Source organism: Kogia breviceps, chromosome 14 (genome assembly GCF_026419965.1).
Source record: "Kogia breviceps isolate mKogBre1 chromosome 14, mKogBre1 haplotype 1, whole genome shotgun sequence".
NCBI classification, from domain to species: Eukaryota; Metazoa; Chordata; class Mammalia; order Artiodactyla; family Physeteridae; genus Kogia; species Kogia breviceps.
This window is the reverse complement of record NC_081323.1, coordinates 69,627,166-69,649,743: the sequence shown is the minus strand read 5'-3', so window position 1 is coordinate 69,649,743 and position 22,578 is coordinate 69,627,166. Positions and strand designations below refer to the sequence as shown.

The 22,578-nt window shown below is 50.3% G+C and overlaps 1 protein-coding gene across 1 annotated transcript in view; it reads right to left on the bottom strand.

Moving 5' to 3' along the window:
* EEF2K (eukaryotic elongation factor 2 kinase) overlaps window positions 1-22,578 on the bottom strand; it is a 58,658-nt gene that overhangs the window by 9,111 nt on the left and 26,969 nt on the right. The window contains exons 3-15 of the mRNA XM_059036975.2: window positions 21,667-21,767; window positions 18,254-18,314; window positions 16,874-16,911; window positions 16,325-16,496; window positions 12,863-13,012; window positions 12,498-12,630; window positions 12,111-12,238; window positions 10,970-11,171; window positions 8,903-8,970; window positions 5,516-5,593; window positions 4,621-4,683; window positions 3,092-3,226; window positions 2,770-2,958 (exon numbers count right to left, since the gene is read on the bottom strand). Of these exons, the coding sequence (XP_058892958.1) occupies window positions 2,770-2,958; window positions 3,092-3,226; window positions 4,621-4,683; window positions 5,516-5,593; window positions 8,903-8,970; window positions 10,970-11,171; window positions 12,111-12,238; window positions 12,498-12,630; window positions 12,863-13,012; window positions 16,325-16,496; window positions 16,874-16,911; window positions 18,254-18,314; window positions 21,667-21,767 (1,518 nt within the window). The remainder of the gene's footprint in view (window positions 1-2,769; window positions 2,959-3,091; window positions 3,227-4,620; window positions 4,684-5,515; window positions 5,594-8,902; window positions 8,971-10,969; window positions 11,172-12,110; window positions 12,239-12,497; window positions 12,631-12,862; window positions 13,013-16,324; window positions 16,497-16,873; window positions 16,912-18,253; window positions 18,315-21,666; window positions 21,768-22,578) is intronic.

The following is a 22,578-nucleotide window of genomic DNA, read 5'->3' as shown; positions in this document are numbered from 1 at the left end:
AAAGCTCATCACTTCCTAATTATTTTACTACGTTTTACTGTTGTCTGTCCTCTTGAGGTTATTTATATCTATTTCAGGGCTTCTCAACCTTGGTGCTACTGGCATTTTAGCTGACATAATTCTGTGTTGCAGGGACCGTCCTGTGCACTGTAGGATGTTTCGCAGCATCCCTGCCCTCTACCCACTAGATGCCACTTGCACTCCCAGAGTTGTGACAACCAAAGACGTCTCCAGACACTGCCAAGCGTCCCCTGGAGAAGGAGGCGGCAAAATGACTGGCCGAGAACCACCAGTCTGTGGAATCTTCGTGATGGAAATGCTATATAATGGCGTGCTGCCGTGCGTTTCCTGCAGCTCCGTGCTCAGTGATGTCATCTTAGTGCTTGCACATTGGCCATGGTAGAAGCAGTTATACCGCGAGATGGCAAAACATATTAATGATGCAGACTAATTTGAAAGTGTGCTGGGTCTGCAGCCATTACATTGTGACTAGCACAAGAAACTGGAGAAACATTCTTCAGTATTTAAAACTATCGTCTGATTCAGCAAAGAAGTTGCTGGTATCAGCAGCAAATAAATGAAGTTCCAACCCTGACAAAGGACTTTCTTATTTCATTTTCATCTTACCAAAGTAAGTGAAAGTATCAACCAGTATCTAATGTCAGAACTTCACGCTTCCGTCAATTGCAACCAAAGGTGGGCTACAGACATGAGTTCCACAAAAATTAGCGAAGGCATTCTGTGAGGATCTATTGACTATATAGAATTCACAACAGAGAATTTTTATGATTTGTAAACTGTATGCTCCACATCCCTCACATCAGTAAATGTATAATAAACTTACAAGTAGATGTATAATAAACGTACATACATATATGTGCAAACACTCCCTCCCCGCCCGCAAGAGCCAGTTGTTAAGCACTTATCAGCACACCGCTGGCTAAATGAGATACAGTCAGTCCACTCCTCAGATATATTCATGCTCCACGCCTCAGGGAGCACGGAGACGAGAGGAAGAGGAACAAATCATCCTCCTGTCAAATCCCCTCCCCCAACCAAGCGCGTCCTTCACCATCTAAAACAGGAAATAAAAATGGCTGTACGTTACCCCTGAGCGCATGCCAAAGGATGTATTTGACCGAACCATATGAAACTAACAATATTCTACCTTCATGACCTACAAAAATGGTTCAACTTAATATGTCCAAGTCTGGTCACTGCAGCAGTTTTTGAGATATCCTAAGAATGGAACCAACCCAAGTGTCCATCAACAGGGCACAGGTTAAATAAAGTACCTGGTACAATGGAATGTTACTCAGCTGTCAGAAAGAATGAGGAAGCTGTCTCTACAGCACTGAGGGAAAAAGTCTGCAGGACACTGCAGAAATAGGGTCTTTCCAAACAGACAGATGTAACTTGTTAAGATGAGGGCAGGCTGGGGTAGGGTGGGCCCTAAACTCCATAGGACTGGTGTCTTCGTAAGAAAAGAGACACAGAGGCACAGAGATACACACACACACACACACACACACACACACACACACACAGAGAGAAAAGGTCATGTGAAGATGGAAACAGAGATTGGAGTGATGTACCTACAGACCAAGGAACCCCCAAGATGGCCTCCAGTCACTAGAAGCTAGAAAATCATGGCCTGTCAACACACTGATTTTGGACTTCTGGCCTCTAGAACCGTGAGAATGAATTTCTGTTGTTTTAAGCCCCCCAGTTTGTGGTTATGAGTTATGGCAGCCCTAGGAAATGACTACCCTCTTGGAATTACATGTGAGAAACTAATAATGATGGTTACCTGTTATCAGGAGAATGAGAAGATGGAGGAAAAGGTGGGAGGGAGATTTTTCACTGTAAACCTTTTCACATTAAAAAAACTTTTAGTCACATGAATGTACTAACTATTTTAACAGTTAAATAAATCAAGGACTTTTGGGTGCCTTCCCACACCCTCTTCCAGTCTGAGACCCCCAACCTGCTGGGCCATGGCGAGGCTCACAGAGGAGGGCTGGTGCCCTGTGCCCACACCAAGCCCAGCCTCGTCCGGCTGCAAGCCTGGCCCACGTGACACAGAGCTGGAGACATTTACGCTGGCAGCACGTGCACACCAAGGGCCTCTCAACTTCTCTAAGGAAAGGATCACACTCCCTAGGCCACGTCAGGTCCTGTCCCCTGTGCCCACAGACCAGGGGAGTGATGAGGGAGCAGACACCCTCACGGATTCCCATCACACCCATCCTGCCCGGGCCCCTCTGCAGCCTCATCTCCTGCACCTTCTCCTCACGCTCCACACTCCGGCTGCACGGATCGCCTCCTGTCCTCTCACCCCACAACCCTGTCTCCCCAGGGCCTGGGCCCGCGCTGTCCCCTCTGCCTGACTGACTCCACTGGGCCTGCAGGTCTGCCTTAGGGATCACTTTATTCATTCGTTCCACAAACGAATGCTGATGATCTAGTGTGTGCCGGGTCTGTTCTAGCCACTAGGGACAGAGCTGGAACCGCCAATCAAGAAACCCCAGCTACGGCCCCTCCCTCAGTTATTTGCAGTAGCATCTTCTGCTTCTCCCACCGCACCACGTCGCAACTGCCTGGGAACGTGACTGTCACCTTCCACTCAGTCCCCAAGGCCGGAGACCAATTCTATCAGCGTCAACTAACTTGGAAGTGCCTGGTCCCAAACTGATGCTCGGGAAATTTCTGAGGCATAAACCCAGGGAGGGAAGGGTGATGGGTTGACTGAGCCCCCGCCCCCCTCACCTTCAGAGAGACGTCCGCCAGGATGTGGTGGGGCAGCTGCGAGTACATGAGTCCCAGGCCCACGATGGCCTCCAGCTCGCCGAGGTCGGCCGCGTGCTCCAGGTGGAAGATCGCCGACTCCTGGTCCCACTCCTCGTCCTTCTGGCAGAAGCGCCCGCCCTCATGGTAGCGCACCATGGCCAGATGGACCTGCCACACAGACGGCAGGTGGGCCTGGCTGCCTGGAGGCCGCAGCCGCAGCCGAGGGCCTCCCAGCCAGCCTGGGGGAGGAAGTGCTTCTTGGGGGAGGTGCCGGGTAAATGCAGAGAGGGCATCACCCTACCTTCCCCAAAATGGACTTCCCAATTCTCTTCTCAAGGTCCAGAGCATTGAGCCTCTGCACTTCCAGGGCCACGGCTGAAGGCCTCGTCAGGTGGAGACGGGAGGAGTTGAGGAGATTCCACTTCTCCACACAGACCTGAAGGGAGGACCGGGCATTTACAGGCCAGAGAAGCGAGGGGCTGGGGATGGACGCACCCTCCCAGCTGCGAAAGTCGGCCTGGCAAGTTAAGGGGTGCAGACCTGTGCGGTGTCAAGTTTTCTTGGACAAACCCGGCTCCATTTCCAGTCACTTGAATTATGCCAGCTTGTGGGCACTGAGGGAATGTTGTAGCAACAGGACACAAAGGCTAGCACACTGCACTGCAGCAGTTCAAAGAAGTGTCTCCTCACTTATCCATCTGACTTAGGTCGGGGAGTTTCTACCCTGAGCTGCTCCTCTGCCAGCTCCCCACACAAGGCACCAGAAGAGCCTGACTTCAGACCTGGCAGCAAATGCACGTCTCCCAGCTAAAAACACCCCTGTCCAAAGTTCTCGCAGGACAGAGCCAGGCTGCTGTGTGTGTATGTCTGTGTACACACACTGAACATCCTACCATGCACAGGGCGTCCTCCACAAAAAAGAATGACGCAGCACAGAATGCCAGTGGTGCTGGGATCGAACGACCCTGCCTCCACACCACGCTGTGGCCTTGACCCGACTGAGAAATACCTTGTGGTTAGGAAACACTGCGTGATAAATAATCTGTGTTCTGGAAGCAGCAAGAGTCAAGCCTGCCCTGGGGATCAGGGAAGGCTCCTGGAGAAGGTGCCCCTGGGGTCCAGCCTGGGAGAGCAGACAGGCCTGAGGAGATATGACCACAGGGGAGGAAGGACCTTGCAGGCAGGAGAGAGACTCGCCTTAGCAAAGGCTGGAGGGTGAGAGGTTCAAAATGTGGTTCCGAGTCAGCTAGAGAAGAGCGTTTCGGAGGCTGGTCTTTCCCACACCGGCCTGAGGATAATCACCTGAGATACTTCGTCCAACTATTAGCCGGGTAACCTGGGGAGAGTCGCTTAAGACCCCCTTTCTCTCATACATCAAAGAAGGATGAATAACATTAGCCTGTCTCAGTGGGTGGCTGCAAGCATTAAATTTTGGGGGGGCTGCACCACGCAGCTTGTGCGCACTTCCCCAACCAGGGATTGAACCCGGGCCACGGCAATGAAAGCCCGGAATTCTAACCACTAGGCCACCAGGGAACTCCCTAGAGTTCCCTGGTAAATTAATGTATACTGGAAGGCGTTGTGAGCTGTGGCCTCCAGGACAGGCCATCCTGATCTTCTCTAATTCTCCCCGCTGATCCCGCAGCATCACACCCAGGAGCTCAAAAAGTATTTGCCGAGGGGATTGGCTCCTTTGCAAAATCGTCCTTTAGGAGACATGTGAAGCACCTGGGCGGGCAGAAGTGACATGACGTGAGGGGGAAGAATCAGAAACAGAGTCTGAAAAAGGCAAGCACGCAGCCACGACGAGGATTCCCGGGGGCACATTACCCGTCCGCAGCTGCCCAGGCTGTCTTCGTCCGACTCATACCTCCGGTTACCGTTTGAGTGGCCCTGATGGAGACACAGATTAGAGTGATCCAAACAGCAGCCTTTCTCCCAAGAACCTCCTCCTGGGGAACTGGTCCAGCCCTCCCAGGGGATCCTCCCCAGGGAACTGGCTCGGCACCCCCCCCGGGAAGCCGGCGCCTTCATCTGCCAAGCAGAGAGGATGCTGGGTAACAGGCAGGACTGATGTGCTGGGGTGGCCGCAGCCTCCCTCTCGTTCTCACCATGTGCGTGGACGGAACCGACTCAAAGGCACAGGATCCCAGCAGACAGGCACCAAGGGAACGGGGCCAAGTGCTTCGCTTAGCCAAAGCTCCCATCACCTGTCTCTATATAGATTCGCAGTAACAAAGCCGAGACCAGAGGCTCCCGGCAAGACTGCCCGTAATGCTTATGCTCCATTTTGGCACTTGGCAAAACCTCTACATGGCTGATACTGCCTAAGACCACCCTCACCAGGACGCTGCTGAAAAGATACCGTAAGGCATCGTTCATCCCGTGCCTTTGAGCTGGGCCCTCCAACCTACCAGCACCATCCTGGCCCACCCTGCTCAGCATCCTCTCTGCTTAGCAACCAGAGGTCCAGCTTCGCTGTAAGATGTGTCCGCCATATTCAACCCGGTGTCCAATCCCCCATGCTTGTCTCTTTACTAAACTTACTAGTCCACATTGCCCTGTTTTATCTTCTGCCCTGCATTTATCTTTAACTGAAATGATTTATTAATTTACTTTATGCTCTTACCACCCAACCACATTCCCCCCTCCGTCCCAGCTCTCTATCCTCCTGGACAACTAGGCAACAGGGGGACTCTGTTCTCACTTCCTTGGGGTTCCTTACATGTTCTCGGGGCTCTGGGTCATCCAGCTCACCCCGCTTCTCACTGGGGTATCCGCTGTCTCCACTGTTCTCGGAGTCCTGTGGAGAAAAGATGGCCCTAGGGTCTCAGTGGTCCTCTGAGTACCCGGTGGTGGTGATATCTGGAATCCCAGCCATGGGCTTTCTCTCCTTTGTCCCATCACCCCACAACATTCTCTTCCTCCTACCCTTGCTGGTTGGGTGACAAGGGAGCGGTAAAAAAAAATAGTGGCGAAGAATGCGGGCTCTGGAGCCAGACTGCCTAGGCTCAAATCCGAGCTTCGTAACTCACCAGCTACGACTCTGAATAGCTGCTCAGCCTCTCTGAGCTTCGGTTTCCCTAGCTATGGGGATTCACTATAGCTACCTTCATCAAGCAGCTGTGAGGATGAAATGAGATGTCACACTCAGAGTGTGGATCGTAATATGTGCCATTGTTAAGAGTGACTCACCCATTTCACAGGACGAAAAACAAAGCCTGATTGAAAGGATACGATGCATGGATAAAAATGCAGCATTGGAGATGCAGACCTACTAGAGGGTGGACTTGAGGACATGGGGCGGGGGGAGGGTACGCTGGGACAAAGTGAGAGAGTGGCACGGACATATATACACTACCAAATGTAAAATAGATAGCTAGTGGGAAGCAGCCGCATAGCACAGGGAGATCAGCTCGGGGCTTTGTGACCACCTAGAGGGGTGGGATAGGGAGGGTGGGAGGGAGACGCAAGAGGGAGGAGATATGGGGATATATGTATATGTATAGCTGATTCACTTTGTTGTAAAGCAGAAACTAACACACCATTGTAAAGCAATTATACTCCAATAAAGATGTTTAAAAAAAAAATGCAGCACTGGGAACAATTATTTACTACAACTAAGCCCTCTGCCAAAACCGCACACATCACCTGGGCATATTTTTTATTCTTCTAGATCTGAGTTCTGTTGTGAAAAGGAACCTGGTATAATTTAGAATCTCTAAAACTTCAGTCATTTGTCTACCAACGTTGAGTTCTGGCCATATCCGCATGTCACCTGCATCACTGTTCAGCTAAAACTTTTATTTTTTTCCTCCTTCATTGAGAAACTGAGAAACATTTCAAACACACAAATAAGAACAGAGAATCCTAAAATGAACTCCTGTGCACCTGTTGCCAAGTTTTGTCAACTCTTAACACTAGGCCTAAGTTACTTTAGATCTTTTATTTCTAAAAGGAATTAAAACATTGCTGTTGAAATTTAGACCTCTTATGAGTCCCCTCCACATCCCATTCTCTTCCTCTTCCAGATAAAACTCTCCTCATGGGCTTCCCTGGTGGCGCAGTGGTTGAGAGTCCGCCTGCCGATGCAGGGGACACGGGTTCGTGCCCCGGTCCGGGAAGATCCCACATGCCGCGGAGCGGCTGGGCCCGTGAGCCATGGCCGCTGAGCCTGCGCGTCCGGAGCCTGTGCTCCACAACGGGAGAGGCCACAACAGTGAGAAGCCCGCGTACCACAAAAAAACAAACAAACAAAAAAACACTCTCCTCATGAATTCATACTCCTCTTTTATTATTTTTCTTTAAATAAACCATTTTATTTTACTTAAGTCAATATATTTTTAAAAGAAGCTTGGTATCACTACCATTAGCGTAAAACCTGGATCAGTCTCCTAGACAGATGGGCGCCACGGAACATACACAATGGAATCCTTGGCCTCTGGTCTGGCCAGGATCCACTCCACCCAAAGGAGCTGCGCTATTCTAAAAAGGCCCCTGCCCTGGTTTCTAGAAGCACCACAGGCTTCCTACCGCCCTCCCCCAGGTCTTTGTTCTGTGTGAGCCAAATAGCTGTTCTTTTTTTTTTTAAACGATTTCAATTTTTTTTAATTGAGGTATAATTTACAGACTACCAAACTGAAGTGTTCAGTGTGCTGAGTGAAAGGTTTTTTTTGAAACTGGATCACAGGCTATACCTAAAAGCTCCAGGCAGCCCCCTCCTCGCACCCACTCTCTGCATGACCTTGGGCCCCCTGTCCCACCCTTGGGAACCCCTCCCAAGCCGGGCAACAGAGAGCCTCACTGAAACCCCAGCTCCGCACTCCCCAGGTCAGACCCTGGGCAAGGCAGCTAACCTCTCCAAACCTCAGTGTCCGCATCTGAGAAACGGTAGAGAATAAAAGCAAAGGGCAGCAGTATAGAGGGTGGGTTCGAGGCCAGATGGCCTGGCTTTGAACGCCGGCTCCATCACTGAGTGACCGTGAGCAAGTGGCTTACCTTTCTGTGCCTCAGTTTCCCCGTCTCTAGATCAGGGATAATGAGGGCGCTGTCTAAGTAGCTGCTAATGCTGGGGATAAGCAGGTGGCTGAGGGGACAGGTGGGAGGGAGACTTTTCACCTTGTAATTTTCTGAATCTTTTCCTCTTCAACCTACTCTGAAATTCTAAAATTCATCCTAGCTCTAGCGGAAAACGTAAAACCTATTCTAAAAGGAATAGGGTGACGCAAGAGGGAAGAGATATGGGAACATATGTATATGTATAACTGATTCACTTTGTTGTAAAGGAGAAACTAACACACTATTGTAAAACAGTTATACTCCAATAAAGATGCTTAAAAAAATAAAATAAAATAAAAGGAATAAAAACTATTATCTACTTATCTCATAAGTTGTTGTGAGGATTAGATGAGAATTATCTACCAAGCTCTTAAAACAGTGTCTGTCCATAGTGATGATTCCATATGTGTCAGCTATTCCTATTTTTTGTTCACGCTCAAGAACTCTGAAAGGCCGTCAGGAGCGAAGTTGAACCTTTGGAGCTGAGAGTGCAGCTTAAGATGCTGTGGCCTGTGCAAGTGTGACGTGTCTGTGAAGTCTGTTTAAAACATTCTAATGAATTTTTAATTTCACACCATAATATATGTTTGTCTGAATGCAAATACGTCATCTACAGCTTCTTACTGCTAGTCACGCAGAGGCTGCAGGAAACCTGTTCTGCTTATCCAAGCTGTGAGCATCACAGCTACTTGTGCTGTAAGTTACACATCGGAGACCCAACGTAGCCCCCTGTCCCCCAAGATAGCTTGGCCACACAACATGCGGCCAAACCAAACCCAGGGCCAAGCCCAGCATGTACCAGAAGGGTGCATTATTGCTGATTTGGATTCTCTCTGCTTTAACCACCTCCAGGAACTGGAATAGACCCAGCTCTTCCCAGACAAAATGCTGTCCTGGGCAGGTGGCTGGGATTCCCCCCATGCGCCTGTATCTTCCTGCCAGTGCCCGGAGCAGACCTGGGTTACCCACCTCTGAATCTGAGGTCTCATCCTCAGTTCCCGGGGGGAGGGAGTCCACTCCACCCCACCCTGCTCCTCCACCCCCCTCTACTCACCCGGTGGTTGTCCAGAGGGTCGGGGTCTCGGGGTGCCATGTTATCGAGGTCGCTGAACACAGGCCAATCTGAGCAGGGAGAAAATGGAGTAAGGCACCAGCTCCATCGCTGGAACAGTTCACAAGACCCATCTACAGCCTACAGCTGCCGCCAAGCCTTTTTTATTTTAAATTTATAAAGTACAAAAATGGGTGAAGAATGTATGTTGTCAGCACCTGGGTGGGGACACAATTCTTCCTCGAGAACTTACCCAGAGTCTCTACTCGCCAGCTGTGGGGTCCTGAGCAAGCGGCTTAACAGGTTTGCCTCCTTGGGGTTGTCATAATGCAAACACAATTGTGTTATGTATTGATAAGCATCAGGTGCTTGACCTATGGTCAGACCTCAGTGAGGTGCAGTTGTGAAGGAAGGCATGCCATTTGTATATTTGGGGCCCAATGAGTAGCTACAAATGGGAGAAGCCTTAGATGGCTTAAAAACCAACCATCCCAGTCTTTATCTCCTGTCCTAAGCTGCCACTAGCCAAATCTGGCTTGTCTCCTATTCTCACATGGTTTTTAAGAATGCTTTTTACATTTTTAAATGGTTGAAAAAAGTCAAAAGGAGAATAGTATTTTGTGATATGTGAAAATTATATGAAATTTAAAATTCGGCGCCCATAGAGTTTTACTGGAACACAGCCGCACCTATTTGTTTTAAGTATTGTCAATGGCTGCGTTTATGCTGCAAATGCAGAGACCACATGGCCTACAAAGTCTAAAATACTTATTGCTCTCTGGCCTTTTAAGAAAAGGTTTGTCAACTCTTGCTTCAGACTATTCCCCAGGCCTTTCAGTGGTGAATTTACAGGCTTCTTTAATATCTGACATTAAAATCCTCCTCTCCTGCTTCCCTGGGGCCTCCTCCAGCTGAATAAATGGCCCCATCATCCTGCCAGTTCTTCAGATCAAAACCTTGGGGTCAGGGCTTCCCTGGTGGCGCAGTGGTTGAGAGTCCGCCTGCCGATGCAGGAGACACGGGTTCGTGCCCTGGTCCGGGGGGATCCCGCGTGCCGCGGAGCGGCTGGGCCCGTGAGCCGTGGCCGCTGGGCCTGTGCGTCCGGAGCCTGTGCTCCGCAACGGGAGAGGCCACAACAGTGAGAGGCCCGCATACCGCAAAAAAAAAAAAAAAAAAAAAAAAAAGTCAAAACCTTGGGGTCAGCCTTGCCTCCCCTCTTTCCTGCAGACCCCGCATCCATATCACGAGCAAACTCTGTCACTTCAACTTCGGAAATAATGATGCCCATTTTTCTCCTTTGACCTGTTCATATGATGTTAATTGGTTTCTGAACACTGAACAACTTTCAGATTCCTGCAAAAACCCTATTTGGCTGTGACAGACTATTCTTTTAAGGTACCAGTCTTCCCCCCCCCCTCCACGCCCCCTACAGTGGAAGTGAGGAGTCCTAACCACTGGATCGCCAGGGAATTCCCTAAGATACTCGTTTTTATTTGTTAATACTTTATTTAGAATTTTTGCCTTGTATATTTATTTATTTTAAAAAATTTTTTAAATTTATTTTTGGCTGCATCGGGTCCTCGCTGCTGTGCGCGGGCTCGCGGGCTCTAGAGCACAGGCTCAGTAGTTGTGGCGCACGGCCCTGGCTGCTCCACAGCATGTGGGATCTTCCCAGGCCAGGGCTCGAAGCCGTGTCCCCTGCATTGGCAGGCGGATTCCCAACCACTGCAACACCAGGGAAGCCCTGCCTTGTATATTTATACCTGAGGTTGGGATATAGTTTTCTTTTTCGGTGTTTTGTCAAATTTTGGTATAAAAGTTTTTGCTAATTTCATAAAACACTCTGAAAAATGTTACCTTGTTTTCTACAACAAAGGCTGTTTTTACAGCATTTGGATGACTGCATCTTGAAAGCTTATTAAAAAGAACTCACCCGTAAAACCATCTGGGCCATCAATCTTTTCGGCTGGCATGTCTGATTTTCTAACATAAGTGAAAGCCAGTTTAGCCCTGTTTTACCTGTGCTTGTCCCCTCCGATCACAATGCCCAGGGGCCAAACCATCACTCACGAAGGTGGTCCAGTTTCTGGCTGTGCGGCGTGGCAGAAGATGGCGAGGAAGGGAGAGAGTCAAAGGTTATGTCACTCATGTTCTCATCTCCAGAGTTCTCTGAGAGGCGAAGGAGCAGGGGGGGCCGGCTCCCCGAGAGGGTCCTCACCCGGGGGCTCCCGCACTTTTCCTCTGTCCCCCTCAAGATGGTCTGGGCTGATTGCTGGAGAATTAACAGGGACATGCACGTCACACAGGCGCCCTCTGGGAAAGAGGGGCTCTTCTTGCTGCCGATTGTTCGCTCGAAACCTGAGGCCCTTTCAGCCACAGCACCCAACTGTGCCTATTAAGGGGCTGGCAGAAAACCTAAAACGAATCAGTGGCCTCTAAGAAGGGGCATCCTTCTTAGAAGGAACAGGAGCTCAGAGGGCCAGCAATCCCAGAAGCGCTGCCCATGCTTTACAGCCCTGAGCTGGCGGATACACTCCAGAATCCCAAGCTGGTCTTTGCCAATATTGTCTTATATCTGGTCCATGCAGTGGGGGTGGGGATGGGGGCACATCCTGGACACGGTGAGGTACTCAGTGAGACAGGTCCAAGTCTACTCCAGCCATTTGTCAACACATCACACAAACCACATTCCACCCACCCCACTCGCTATCTGTACACACCTGGTCCCCTCACTCTGGGCAAAAATGGGCCCAATGGGCTTCCCTGGTGGCGCAGCGGTTGAGGGTCCACCTGCCGATGCAGGAGACGCGGGTTCGTGCCCCGGTCCGGGAAGATCCCACATGCCGCGGAGCGGCTGGGCCCGTGAGCCATGGCCGCTGAGCCTGCGCGTCCGGAGCCTGTGCTCCGCAGTGGGAGAGGCCACAACAGTGAGAGGCCCGCGTAACGCCAAAAAAAAAAAAAAAAAAAACAAAGGGGGGGGGCCCAAATCAAGCAGACCCCAGTTCCTCTATTCGTGGAGATACTCAGGAGGGCTGTGTGCATTGGCTCAAGAGGGACGAGGGACACAGATAGGGCTAAGAGTCTTCTGGCCCCAGTACTCTTCAATTAAGCATCGCAGGGCCTGAGCCACCAGCACACAGGAAATACAGTTTGCGGGTCCTGGCAGCAGAAGGGCCCTGCCAGTCTGAGCAGGTTCACGCTGGGTACCCACCAGTAGCTTGGTGTTCTGAGTCACCGCGTCCCTCTCTCTTGGGGAGAGGTCGAAAGGAGCGAGGCCCATGCTCTTGCAAATCCGGTTGCAGGCATGAGAGTGGAAGAAGAGAGCCATCCCGCGGACACCTGTGGACACAGCAGAGCAGGGGGTCTGGAGCATTGCTCTGCTTTGGGACGGGGGCAGGGCGGTTCTGAGCACCCTAAATGTGGCAGGGGCAGGTGTAAAGCATGCTAAACTGGCAGGAGCCAGAGGCCCCAGGCTCCCATCTCCACAGTCTTGGGGCGCCCCATATATTACCTCGGCCTGCTTTCTTGGGTGAACAAAGAGCCCGGAGATTTTGTGGGGAATGTGGTCTCCGTGGACACACTGGCTTTCCCTGCCTACCTAGGTTGCCATCTCCAAAGTCAGTGCCCTTCTCGGTGTGGATCTGTGGGTCGGTGTAGAGGTCACCCACACCCTGGACGTCCACCACAATCAGCTGGTGGCCGGAACGCTCAAAAGTGAAGTGGCTGAAGGCCTGTGGGGTGACATGAAAGAAAAGGTGACCACAAGAGACCAGGCTGTGGGCTGCACAAACACTGGCAGGCACTGCTCTGAGAGGTTTCAACACCCCACCTCTGCCCATGTTGGGGGCCCTTTATCTGCAGGGAGGAGCCGTGCAGAGGCAAAGACAAAGGAAGGAGCCCTGCTTAATTCGGAGGGACCCGAGGTCTGCTGAGACGGGGCATGGGCCTCTGCAGGGGCCTCACCTGAGGTGTCAGGCGCATGTTGTCATCGCGGACGAAGCCTGAGTTGGAGTTGTACTTGATGTACTTGCCCTCGATGTAGTGCTCTAGGTGGAAGAGAGGCCGGCCCAGCCTTTCCTTCAGCTCTATGACGCACATCTGCATGATGTCCACCTGGCGGGAAGGTGGCGGGAGGGGGGAGGGGAGTCAGAGACAGGGCCCAGGCGGAACCCTCCTCTGATAAGAGGCTGGAGCAGAAAGGCTGAAACTGTTGACTGTCCCCAGAATCCATTCCCCTTTTCCTTTGAGAATGAAAACCCCTGCTATGGCCTGAATGTATCCCCCCAAATTTCATAGGTTGAAATCTCAACCCTCAAAGGTGATGGTATTAGGAGGTGGGGCCTTTGGGAGGTGATAAGGTCATGAGAGAGAAGCCCTCATGAATGGGATTAGTGCCCTTATAAAAGAGACCCCATAGAGCTCCCTCACTCTGTCTGCCATGTGAGGACACAGCAAGAAGATGCCAGCTATGAACGAGGAAGAGGGCCCTCACCAGAACATGACCGTGCTGGCATCTTGATCTCGGACTTAACAAATTTCTGTGGTTTTTGAGTTACCCATTCTGTGGTATTTTGTTACAGCAGCCCAAATGGACTAAGATAACCCCCCATCCCTGAGCTTTAACAGGATGCACAGTCATTCAGTAGGGATGGCATCACTGGGCTTCCCCTGGATGCTAAGTGTGGCCATGTGACTAAGCCTGGCCAATAGGAAGCAAGCAGCAGTGATGATGCAACTCCAGCCTGCCCTCTCTTTCTCTGGCCTTCCTGAGGCTGTAAGGTGGACATCTGCCAGTGAGCCAGATCTGACCATGTAGTCCAGGGCAACTCCCGGCAGGTGGTAGAGCAAAAAGACAGAAGGAACCAGGCCTCTGGATGACTTAAGAAGGCAAAGCACCAGCCCACCCCGAGACCCCACCAAAGCGGGATTGTTAGATGAGACAAAAGGAAACCATTTCGAGTTAGCACACAACTGTGGGTCTGTCTGTTAAGCAACGCGACCTGTGCCTTATGCTAATACAGTGAATTTGCACAAGTTATTTCACCAATCTGTGCCTGAGTTTCCTCACCTGTGGAATGGGTAAGAGGATGAAATCTGTTGGCACAGGAAAGAGCCAGTTTGCTGATGTCATTATTATCAGCAGACACAATTCTAGAGTGATACATACCAAACCGTAAGAGTGGTTCTTTCCCTACAAAGGGGAATTACAGGGAACTCAGACATTCCTTGCTAAATTTTGCACCAAGTATATGTTTAACTTTGTACTCAGAAGAAAACATGTAAGTCCTGTGTATGTCTGTAAACTAGAGGAGGGAAAACCTGAAACTCTAACTTGTGATCTATTACGCAAGATCATACCCACGGCACCCTGTTCCCTTGACGCCACCCACAACAGGAGCCAGGTGTGGGTTTCCCAAGGAAATGACCACCCAGGAAACTGCTTGGCTGAGTCACCAGACAGGCAGATAACAACTGCAGAGGCCAAAGGGGCCCAGAGCTGAGAGCTGAGAACCTCCCCAAATGTGGCCTCGGTTCTGAGAACCAGCCAGCGGGGAAGGAGTGGCTGGTTCCCAGAGGGTTCCTGTCCCCAAAGCTGGCTCCATTCCTACCAGGAAGCCTGCTGCAGGGCCACCTGCGTGAGCAGAAGGCAACTGGGTGAGGGTCAGTGGCAAGGATACATCCTCAAGGGGACAGCCAGGTCCTCCTCAAACAATCACATTCCTCTCCCTTCATCAATTCAACCACGTTATTATACACTGAGCACCTAGGCACTCGGACAGAGTTGAACAAGACAGATAAAATCCCTGCCCTCAGGGGAGAGAAGCAACTAAAATATTAACTACATGAGTAAGACCCTTTCAGACGGTGCCAATTGCTCTGAAAAAAAGAAACCAAAACAAACAAAGTGACATGACAGAGGGTGCAGCGGTGGGTTACTTCATTTAGGATGGTCTAGCACAGCCTAGCTGAAGAGGTGACATGAGCTGAGACCTGAACTGTGAGCAGGACTGAGGAGATGCAGTGATGCAGCAGCCTTGCAGGAACAGTCAGTGCAAAGGTCCTGAGGCAGAAACAAGTTTAGGGAGGAAGGAAAAGGTGGCCAGGCCTGAGTGTACTGAATTACTAAGGAGGTCACAACCCCCGAGGGTGGGAATGTGGCTTTTTGTATCCACACCAAGGACACTTAATCAAGGGCTCTGCAAACAGTAGGCACTCAATAAATTCTGCTGGCTACCTGGAAGTGTGGCTCTCCTGGGCACTCCAAAGATGGTACCTTATAGCTAGCAGGTGCACAAAGAGTAGGAGAGCTGAGCTGTGAATTTAAGCAGGGCAGAGGCCTGGGGTGCTATTTCCTCAAATGCCTGCAGGCAACAGGAAGTTCTGCTTGGCTTCAGGTCACCAGTACACTGGGGTCTCAAGTGAAGAAGCCAAGAACAGGGGCTTGGAAAGCCTGGATTTGAGCCCTGGCTCCATCCCTGCCCATTTGGGAAAGACACTTAACCCCTTTGTGCCCTAGGTTCCCCAGGGGCAGATAAGGAAAGAATCCATTCCCCACTCCCTCTCCTGCTTTTCCTTGGGAGCCACCAATCTCAGTCCACCTAGTCTGAGTGGAAGAACCCATATTGCTGGTGGGTACAAGGCTCAGGTCTGCCTAATCTGCATATTCCCACGCCCTGGCCATCATGGTTGGCTCAGTGATAGGCACCTGACCTAATCAAGCCAATGAAACCCATGGGACTTCCCTGACAGTCCAGTGGTTAAGACTCCGTGCTTCCAACAAAGGGGACGCGGGTTTGATCCCTGGTTGGGGAACTAAGATCCCATGTGCCGCGCGGTACGGCCAAAAAAAGAAAAAGAAAAAAAAAAGAAACCCAGTTTTGAGACTTTCATTGAAACTTGTGGGAAAACATGTCATTCCATCAACGTTGCCGAGAAACGGAAAGGGAGCCTGCAGCTACTGGGACTAACATGTCACTACAAGTTGAAAAGCTGCCCGAGAGTGATGCCAACACAGAACACTGAGGCTAGAGCTGGAGGAAGATTCCCAACAACTTCAATTTGGCCCTGGATCCAGCTATGCCTGTAGCCAGCACTATTTCTCAGTTATCGGAGGCAATAAATTCCCTTTTTGGATTAAGCCCGTTTGAGTGGGTTTCTGTCATTTGCAAGCAAAAATCCTGACTAACAGATCCCATCTGTAAATGGAATAAAAATATTCCAACCTCAAACAACCTCAGACCTCTGTTTTCAGAAATAAATAACTCTTGGCATGTAGAATACTTGACATATCAGGCTCAATACACGATGGTTGTTATTAGCTGCTGCTAAGACGGTGAAGAAGGAAGCCTGTGACAGGCACCTCCATCGCCCTCATCTCCAGATATGTCCTGGTGTTGGAGGGTGGCAGATAGGGGTGCCACACACCTGCTTAGGGGGCTTGTGCCGATTATACTCCTCTCCCCAGAGCTTGGCTTCCATCTGTAGACGCACGTCCTCAAAGTACACGTCCCTGTCCACGGACTCGATGTAGCGCTTTGCCACATAGTTGGAGGCCCCCTTCCACTGTTGAGTGTGCAGGAAGTTGGAAAGCTTCTTCCTGAGGGGAGAGGCATCAGGGGGCCCACCTGGGTGTTCTGGATCCCAGCCCTAGACCTCAGGACAGGAAGACCCTGCCTGACCTGGCTGCCTAGAGCCAGGAACAAAATGCAAGAGGTGGGAGGGGCTTCCCCACCCCGCAGCATCCTTCAAAGAGCTGCGAAGGGGGCTTAAGGGACATACTTCCTATTGTCCCCCAGCCCGTCCCCACAGCCGGTCCCAACGTATGGTCCAAGGGAGACCAGATGGAGAGGAGCTTGGGCTACAAGAAGAGAAGCCACTGTCTCCATTTCTTGACTGGAAATGTCACAGTGTCCCTGCTCTCAGGAGCCTGAGGGAGTCTGGGCAGGGCCCCGAGAGGCAGGCTGAGTCACTTACGTCCTGAAGCACTCCCTCATCGCTCCCTGGCCGAAGGGCTGAAAGACACACACACAGCAGGTTATCAGTCCCCACACCCCACCCAGAGGCTACCCTGAGCCAGGAGGAGATTTTCCCCTTGGACGTCACCCACCAAATCGATGCCCTGGACCTCATCTCAACCCGAAAATCCCTGGGCCCTCCCTTTCCTTTACTGCAGCACCGAGGCCTCAGCCTGGAGGCTGCAGGACTGATGAGACCCCCCCCTACTCCCCGCCCTAGCTGAGCAGAAGATCCCCCAGGGGGTGAAGATATTATGGGGGTGACGGGGTGGGGGTAGAGACAGTACATGTCAAAGGATGTTTTTTGTAGCCCTGTCTGTAACAGAAAAAAAGCAAAACCACCCAAATGTCCATCAACAGTATAACAGAACAATCAATCAGGTCTATTTGCTTGACTAAATATTATACAGCAATGAGAATTAGCAAACTACAGTTCTAGAAAAAACACGTACAAACCTCATGGACAAAATGTTGAGCTATACACATACCGTGTGGTTCCATTTATACGGAGTACAAAAATAGGCAAAACCAATCTCGGGTGATAGAATTCAGGGTAGTGCTTACCCTTGGGGGTAAAGGAGTAGTAACTGGGGCTGGGAGGGGCTTCTGGGGGTGCCGGTGATATTCTGTGTCTTGATCTGGGTGCTAGTTACACACGTGTTCACGTGGTGAAACTCATCAAGCTATACACTCTTCCGAGTGTGTGATACACTACAAAATGTTTCGCAAATCGATCCTTCCCCTTACTATGCAGGAAGTTCTCTATTTTCTAGTTGATTCCGTTTTCTTGCAACCCACTGAGTTCACCTTGTTAGATGAAAAGTAATAGGTGGTGACTTGCAAGTTTTGAAAACTGATATACACATTCATGGTTCACTGATTTTCAATAAGAGTGTCAAGAAGAATCTTTTGATATAGATGACTAATACATGAAATGCCCAGAATAGGTAAATCTACAGAGACAGAAGATACATTAGTGGTTGCCCATGGCTGGGGCAGATGAGGGAATTGGAGACGGACTGCTAATGGGTAGGTACGGGGTTTCTTCTAGAGATGGTGAGAATGTTCTGGGACTGACCGTGGTGATGGTTGCATAACTCTGTGACTACACTAAAAACCACTGAACTGTACACTTTAAATGGGTATGGGGTATGGTGTGTGAATTATATCTCAATAGAGCTGTTGTAAAAAATAAAATAAATATACAGTAGTATAAAGAATCCCCCAAAGTTAAAAAATAAAATAAAGTGGGTGTGGAGAAGAGGAAGCAGGCCCTGACGTTGGCTCAAGAGAAATCCCCACTCAGCCCTGACTACACTGGCCTCGAGGCTCTGCTCACCTGAGACGCCATCTTGATCAGAACTTCATCCTCCACCCACTCCCCGGTGACGGCGTTGTACCTGCAGAGACCAGAACCCACCCCAGGGCGCAGCGTCCATTACCTGATCCTGTCACTCACTAGCTAAAGGCAGAAGACTTTTCTGGGCTGCCCACTGCCCTCGGTATCAAATCTGCTCTCTACCCACAGGCCCAGCCGACCTCCTGGGCCGGGTCTGTGGACACTCCCCCTCCCTCCCAGGTCCCCACCACACCGGCCTCCTCGCCTCCTTCCCCTTCGTCAAAGGCAGCTATTCCCTCTCCACTGTGTCCCCCAGCGCTTACTGTTGTGCAGTGGGAGGTCTTGCTCCCTGCCTATCTGGCTCCCCCACTGGACTATAACTCCACAAAGAGGGGCCAGTGAACAGGACCTGGTACAGGGGAGGCTTAATAAATGCCATGTTGGATGAACAGTTGAATAAGTAAATATCCTTGTTATAAGTGGCCTAGATAATGAATGGTGTGTCCCAGGATGGGAGGTGGCAGCATCCTCGGTCTTGCCAGTTTGAGGCCCAGCCCAGGTCCCGGTGCAGGCAGGGCTGGGGGAGGGTCCTGCCTCTGAGTCCAACCAGGAAAGGGGCTGCTGGATACACACCCAAGGCAGAGAGGGATGGAGAGGGTTCCAGAACATTTTCATCTCTCTTTTCCCAGGGATCCTCTTTCCCAGAGCAAATCTGCCCCTAGGCCTGGCTGGGCCTTAACAGGTTTGCCTGGTAGGAAGCTCCTTGGCTCCGTAAACCCCTAAAATCTCAAACCTCCCCCAGGGCTGAGATGTTCTTAGCTCTAGCAGATGCCTCCCTGGCCCTCCCTCAGGGGCGACAGACTCCAGAACCTCCCAGCTCGTGGGAACAGCCTTCTCAGAGCCTGTAAAACAAGCAGGGGCCTGGCAGTTAACCCACACCAGGCCCAGGGTGGGGAGGAAGGCTTGTCAGAGCCACACACCTGCTGGCACCAGCCCATTGCAAGTACTGTGCTCAATAAATAACAGCCATCACTGTTATTACTACTACGTAGAGGCCACGGTAAAGGAAGTAGTCTTCCCTCACTTCCAAACAGACTGAAAGCTCAGAGGCGCCCAGAAGTTGGGGGAGGGCAGAGACATACAACACTGGAAGGATCTTAACTGTCCTTCACAATCACTAACCTTACAGAGGACAGAGATGCTCTAAGTTCACTGAGCATTCACTGCATGCTGAGTGCTTACACAGAACTCCTCCATCAACCATCACTCAGCCCTGTGAGATCCGTACAAATATTGTGCCCACTTTCCAGATGGGGAAACCAAGGTTCAGAGAGGTGAAAAAACCTTCCTGAGAGCCAAGATTCAAGCCCAGGTCGGTTTCAAACGGAACCTTGCTCTTAACCAGCCTGGGTACAACCCACGTGAACAGGAAATCTGTCCCAGTAAAGGGCTGGCTTGCAGGAGAGCTCTTTAAAAACCAGTAATAGAAGTGGAAGCCTCCAATTTAGAAATCTCTGGACATTCTGGCCATCAATGCCTGACCTCCCTCTGCTGGCAGCCAGGGCAGGTGAAATGAGCTACTGTGGTTAAGAAATAAACACAATTCGGCACGGCCCCTGGTCCCTGGTGCCCAAGGAGCTCAGGGACACACAGAACCAGCCCAGCATGTGAGTCCTGCTTTTCCAAGGGCCTCCCTAGTGGCCTGGTGTCCTCAGCCTGGAGGCCAGATGTCACCGACCAGCCACCACGCTGCGTTTATAGGCAGGAAGGAAAAGAGTCCACAACCTGGCCTTCTGGGGCCCCGACGATGTTGACCTCGGCTGCTGGCACAGACCCCGGAGCCCACTAGGAGGTGAGCCTCCGAAATGGGGAAAGGTGCACGCTAGGCTCTAAGCCATCTTCTCACAAGGTGGGAGCAGGAACACATTTCAGAAAGGTGGACAGGGCTCCACTGTTTCTGCCTGCCTAGCAACTGCTGCCCTTTCTTCTGGTAGCAGCACCCCAATCTTCCTTTGGAAAACCACCATCCTCCATTCTCAGAACATATGGACTGGGTGAGGCTGATCCTCCAGCACCTTCTGGCTTGTGGTATGTGATCTAGACCTGGCCAGTGAGAGCAAAGCTCCTGGCACAATGACTGGTTCAGTAACTGGCCTATAACCAAAGCCAGGCCAATGAGATTCAAACGTGGAACGTTTGTTTTAAAAAAAATTGAGAAAGAAAGATCCTTTCCCATTGAGTGAGATGAAATGTGGGGCTCCTAGGAGCCATCTGTGCCACTGATGTAAGACAGTCCACCTGGGGTCAGAGGCAAAAGCGTCCTTGGAGCATCTGGAACTAGACACACATGAAGCCCACGAAGATAAGTCCACCATTCATTTCTATGCTTAAGCCACTGCGAATTGGGTTTCTGTCACTTGCATTTGAAACAGAATCCTGACTAATTCAAAGACACTGGTCTGAGTCAGAAAGTTATCTTATTAACTACCTGGGTGGCCCTGTTCAAACCTCTCTCTCCACTGGGGCAACTGAGGGAACTCACAGGGTTGACCTGGATGAGTCAGAGCTGGAGAGGTCGACAGGGGACATAGGACAGGCCCCAGGGCAGATCCATGAGTCTTCTAAAAATACGAGTAAAATTAGACATATGTGTGCAACCTTCTGAGATGGCTTCATCGGGTTCTCAAAGGAGTGCCGAATGCTTGACACAACTACTCCAGACTTTTTTTTAATGAGTAAATACATATAGAGTGCTTAACCAGTGCCTAGCAGATGGAAAATTCAGTAGATAAGGACCCTCATCATCATCATCAGAGTCCTCCTTATTATTATGTTGGTGGTAGTGTTTTGTTGTTTTTCATTTTTCTTCCTGAAACCCCCTGAAAACACTCTTCCTTCCTTCTGCCTTTTCAAATAGGAAATCGAGACCCTCCCAGCTCTGTTTTGTGACTCTTCCTGGGGCCAAGGCACTGAAAGATTGGTCTGCTCTCTTTCCCTTTGATAGTAATTGTGGGGTCATGTGTTGAGATGATGGAGCCACAAGACGAAACTAGCCTGGATCCCTGAGCCGCCCTGAAGAGTTACTCAACTCTCACCCAACTTCATATGAGCAAGAAATGCACCTTTGTTGCATTAAGTCCTTGGGGTATTTGTATCTGCAGCATAGCTCAGCCTAGCCTGTAGAATACGCACCTTACAGGATTAAATACACACTGCAAGGATTAAATGAGATCATGCACAATGCCTTAAGCATGCGTAAGTACTCAAATATTGGCTGATATTATTATTATATTCCCTTTTCCTTGATCTCCAAGGGTACTTAAGCCTCACTGATTTTAAGCAGAAGGAGGACCCAAACCCCAAGGACTCCCTGTGGTCTGGGGTCATATAGCGTCTGTAGACAAGGTGCTGACCTGTGGCGCGTGGCACATTCCGTGGCAATGTCCTCCAGGTGGAACTCGGCCCAGGGGTCAGGCATGTGCTTGGCCTTCTTGATTGCATGCTTCCAAGCTTCCTGCAGAAGCAAAGGGGAGTGTTAGGTCCAGACCAGGGGCTTCTGGGACAGTGCAGGGCAGCTCCTCTCACCCTGTGATTTCCCAGTGTCTCCAACCTCTGGGGAGGCAGACAGCATCAGTCAGAGAGAATCACTCCCATCTATTATCCTTGTAGGAACCTAGTTCCCAAAAGACCTCACACAAGCCCAGCTCACATGGGCCCAGCTTTCCCATCGCCAGAAGTGACCTGTCTTAACTACAAAACCGAAGAAGAAACATGATATGTATAGAAAACACATACTGCTTCACTTGTTATCAAATAGTTGAGAATGAAAATAAGATGATATTCCCCTATCCTGCCTTGTTCAGACTGGCACACATTTTAACAGCTGGTAATGACGAGTCTGACCAGGATGTGGGGAAACAAGTGTTCGCACGTACTGTCAGTGGGTATAAACCTCTTCTAAAGGCAACCTGGCGATGTACTAAAATGGAAAAAATGCATTCCTTTATTTTGACCCAGCAATTCTACATCTAGGAATGTATCCTCTAGAAATACAAGCATAAGTGTGCAAACATATGTGTACAAGAGGTATCACTGTGATTGTGCAAAACTGAATTCATCCCAAACGTCTGTGGGGAGTGGTTAATACACTTTGATTCTATTCATTTAAAATGCTAAACCGCCTTATGGTGGGAATTCTGGACCCTATCAGGCCCAATGTCACCTTTTCATAAATATTGTATAAATCATAAATACACCCCATTTTACTGCCCTAAATGAAATTCATAGACAATTTAACCTTCTTAAACTCAAGAGGATATCAAACC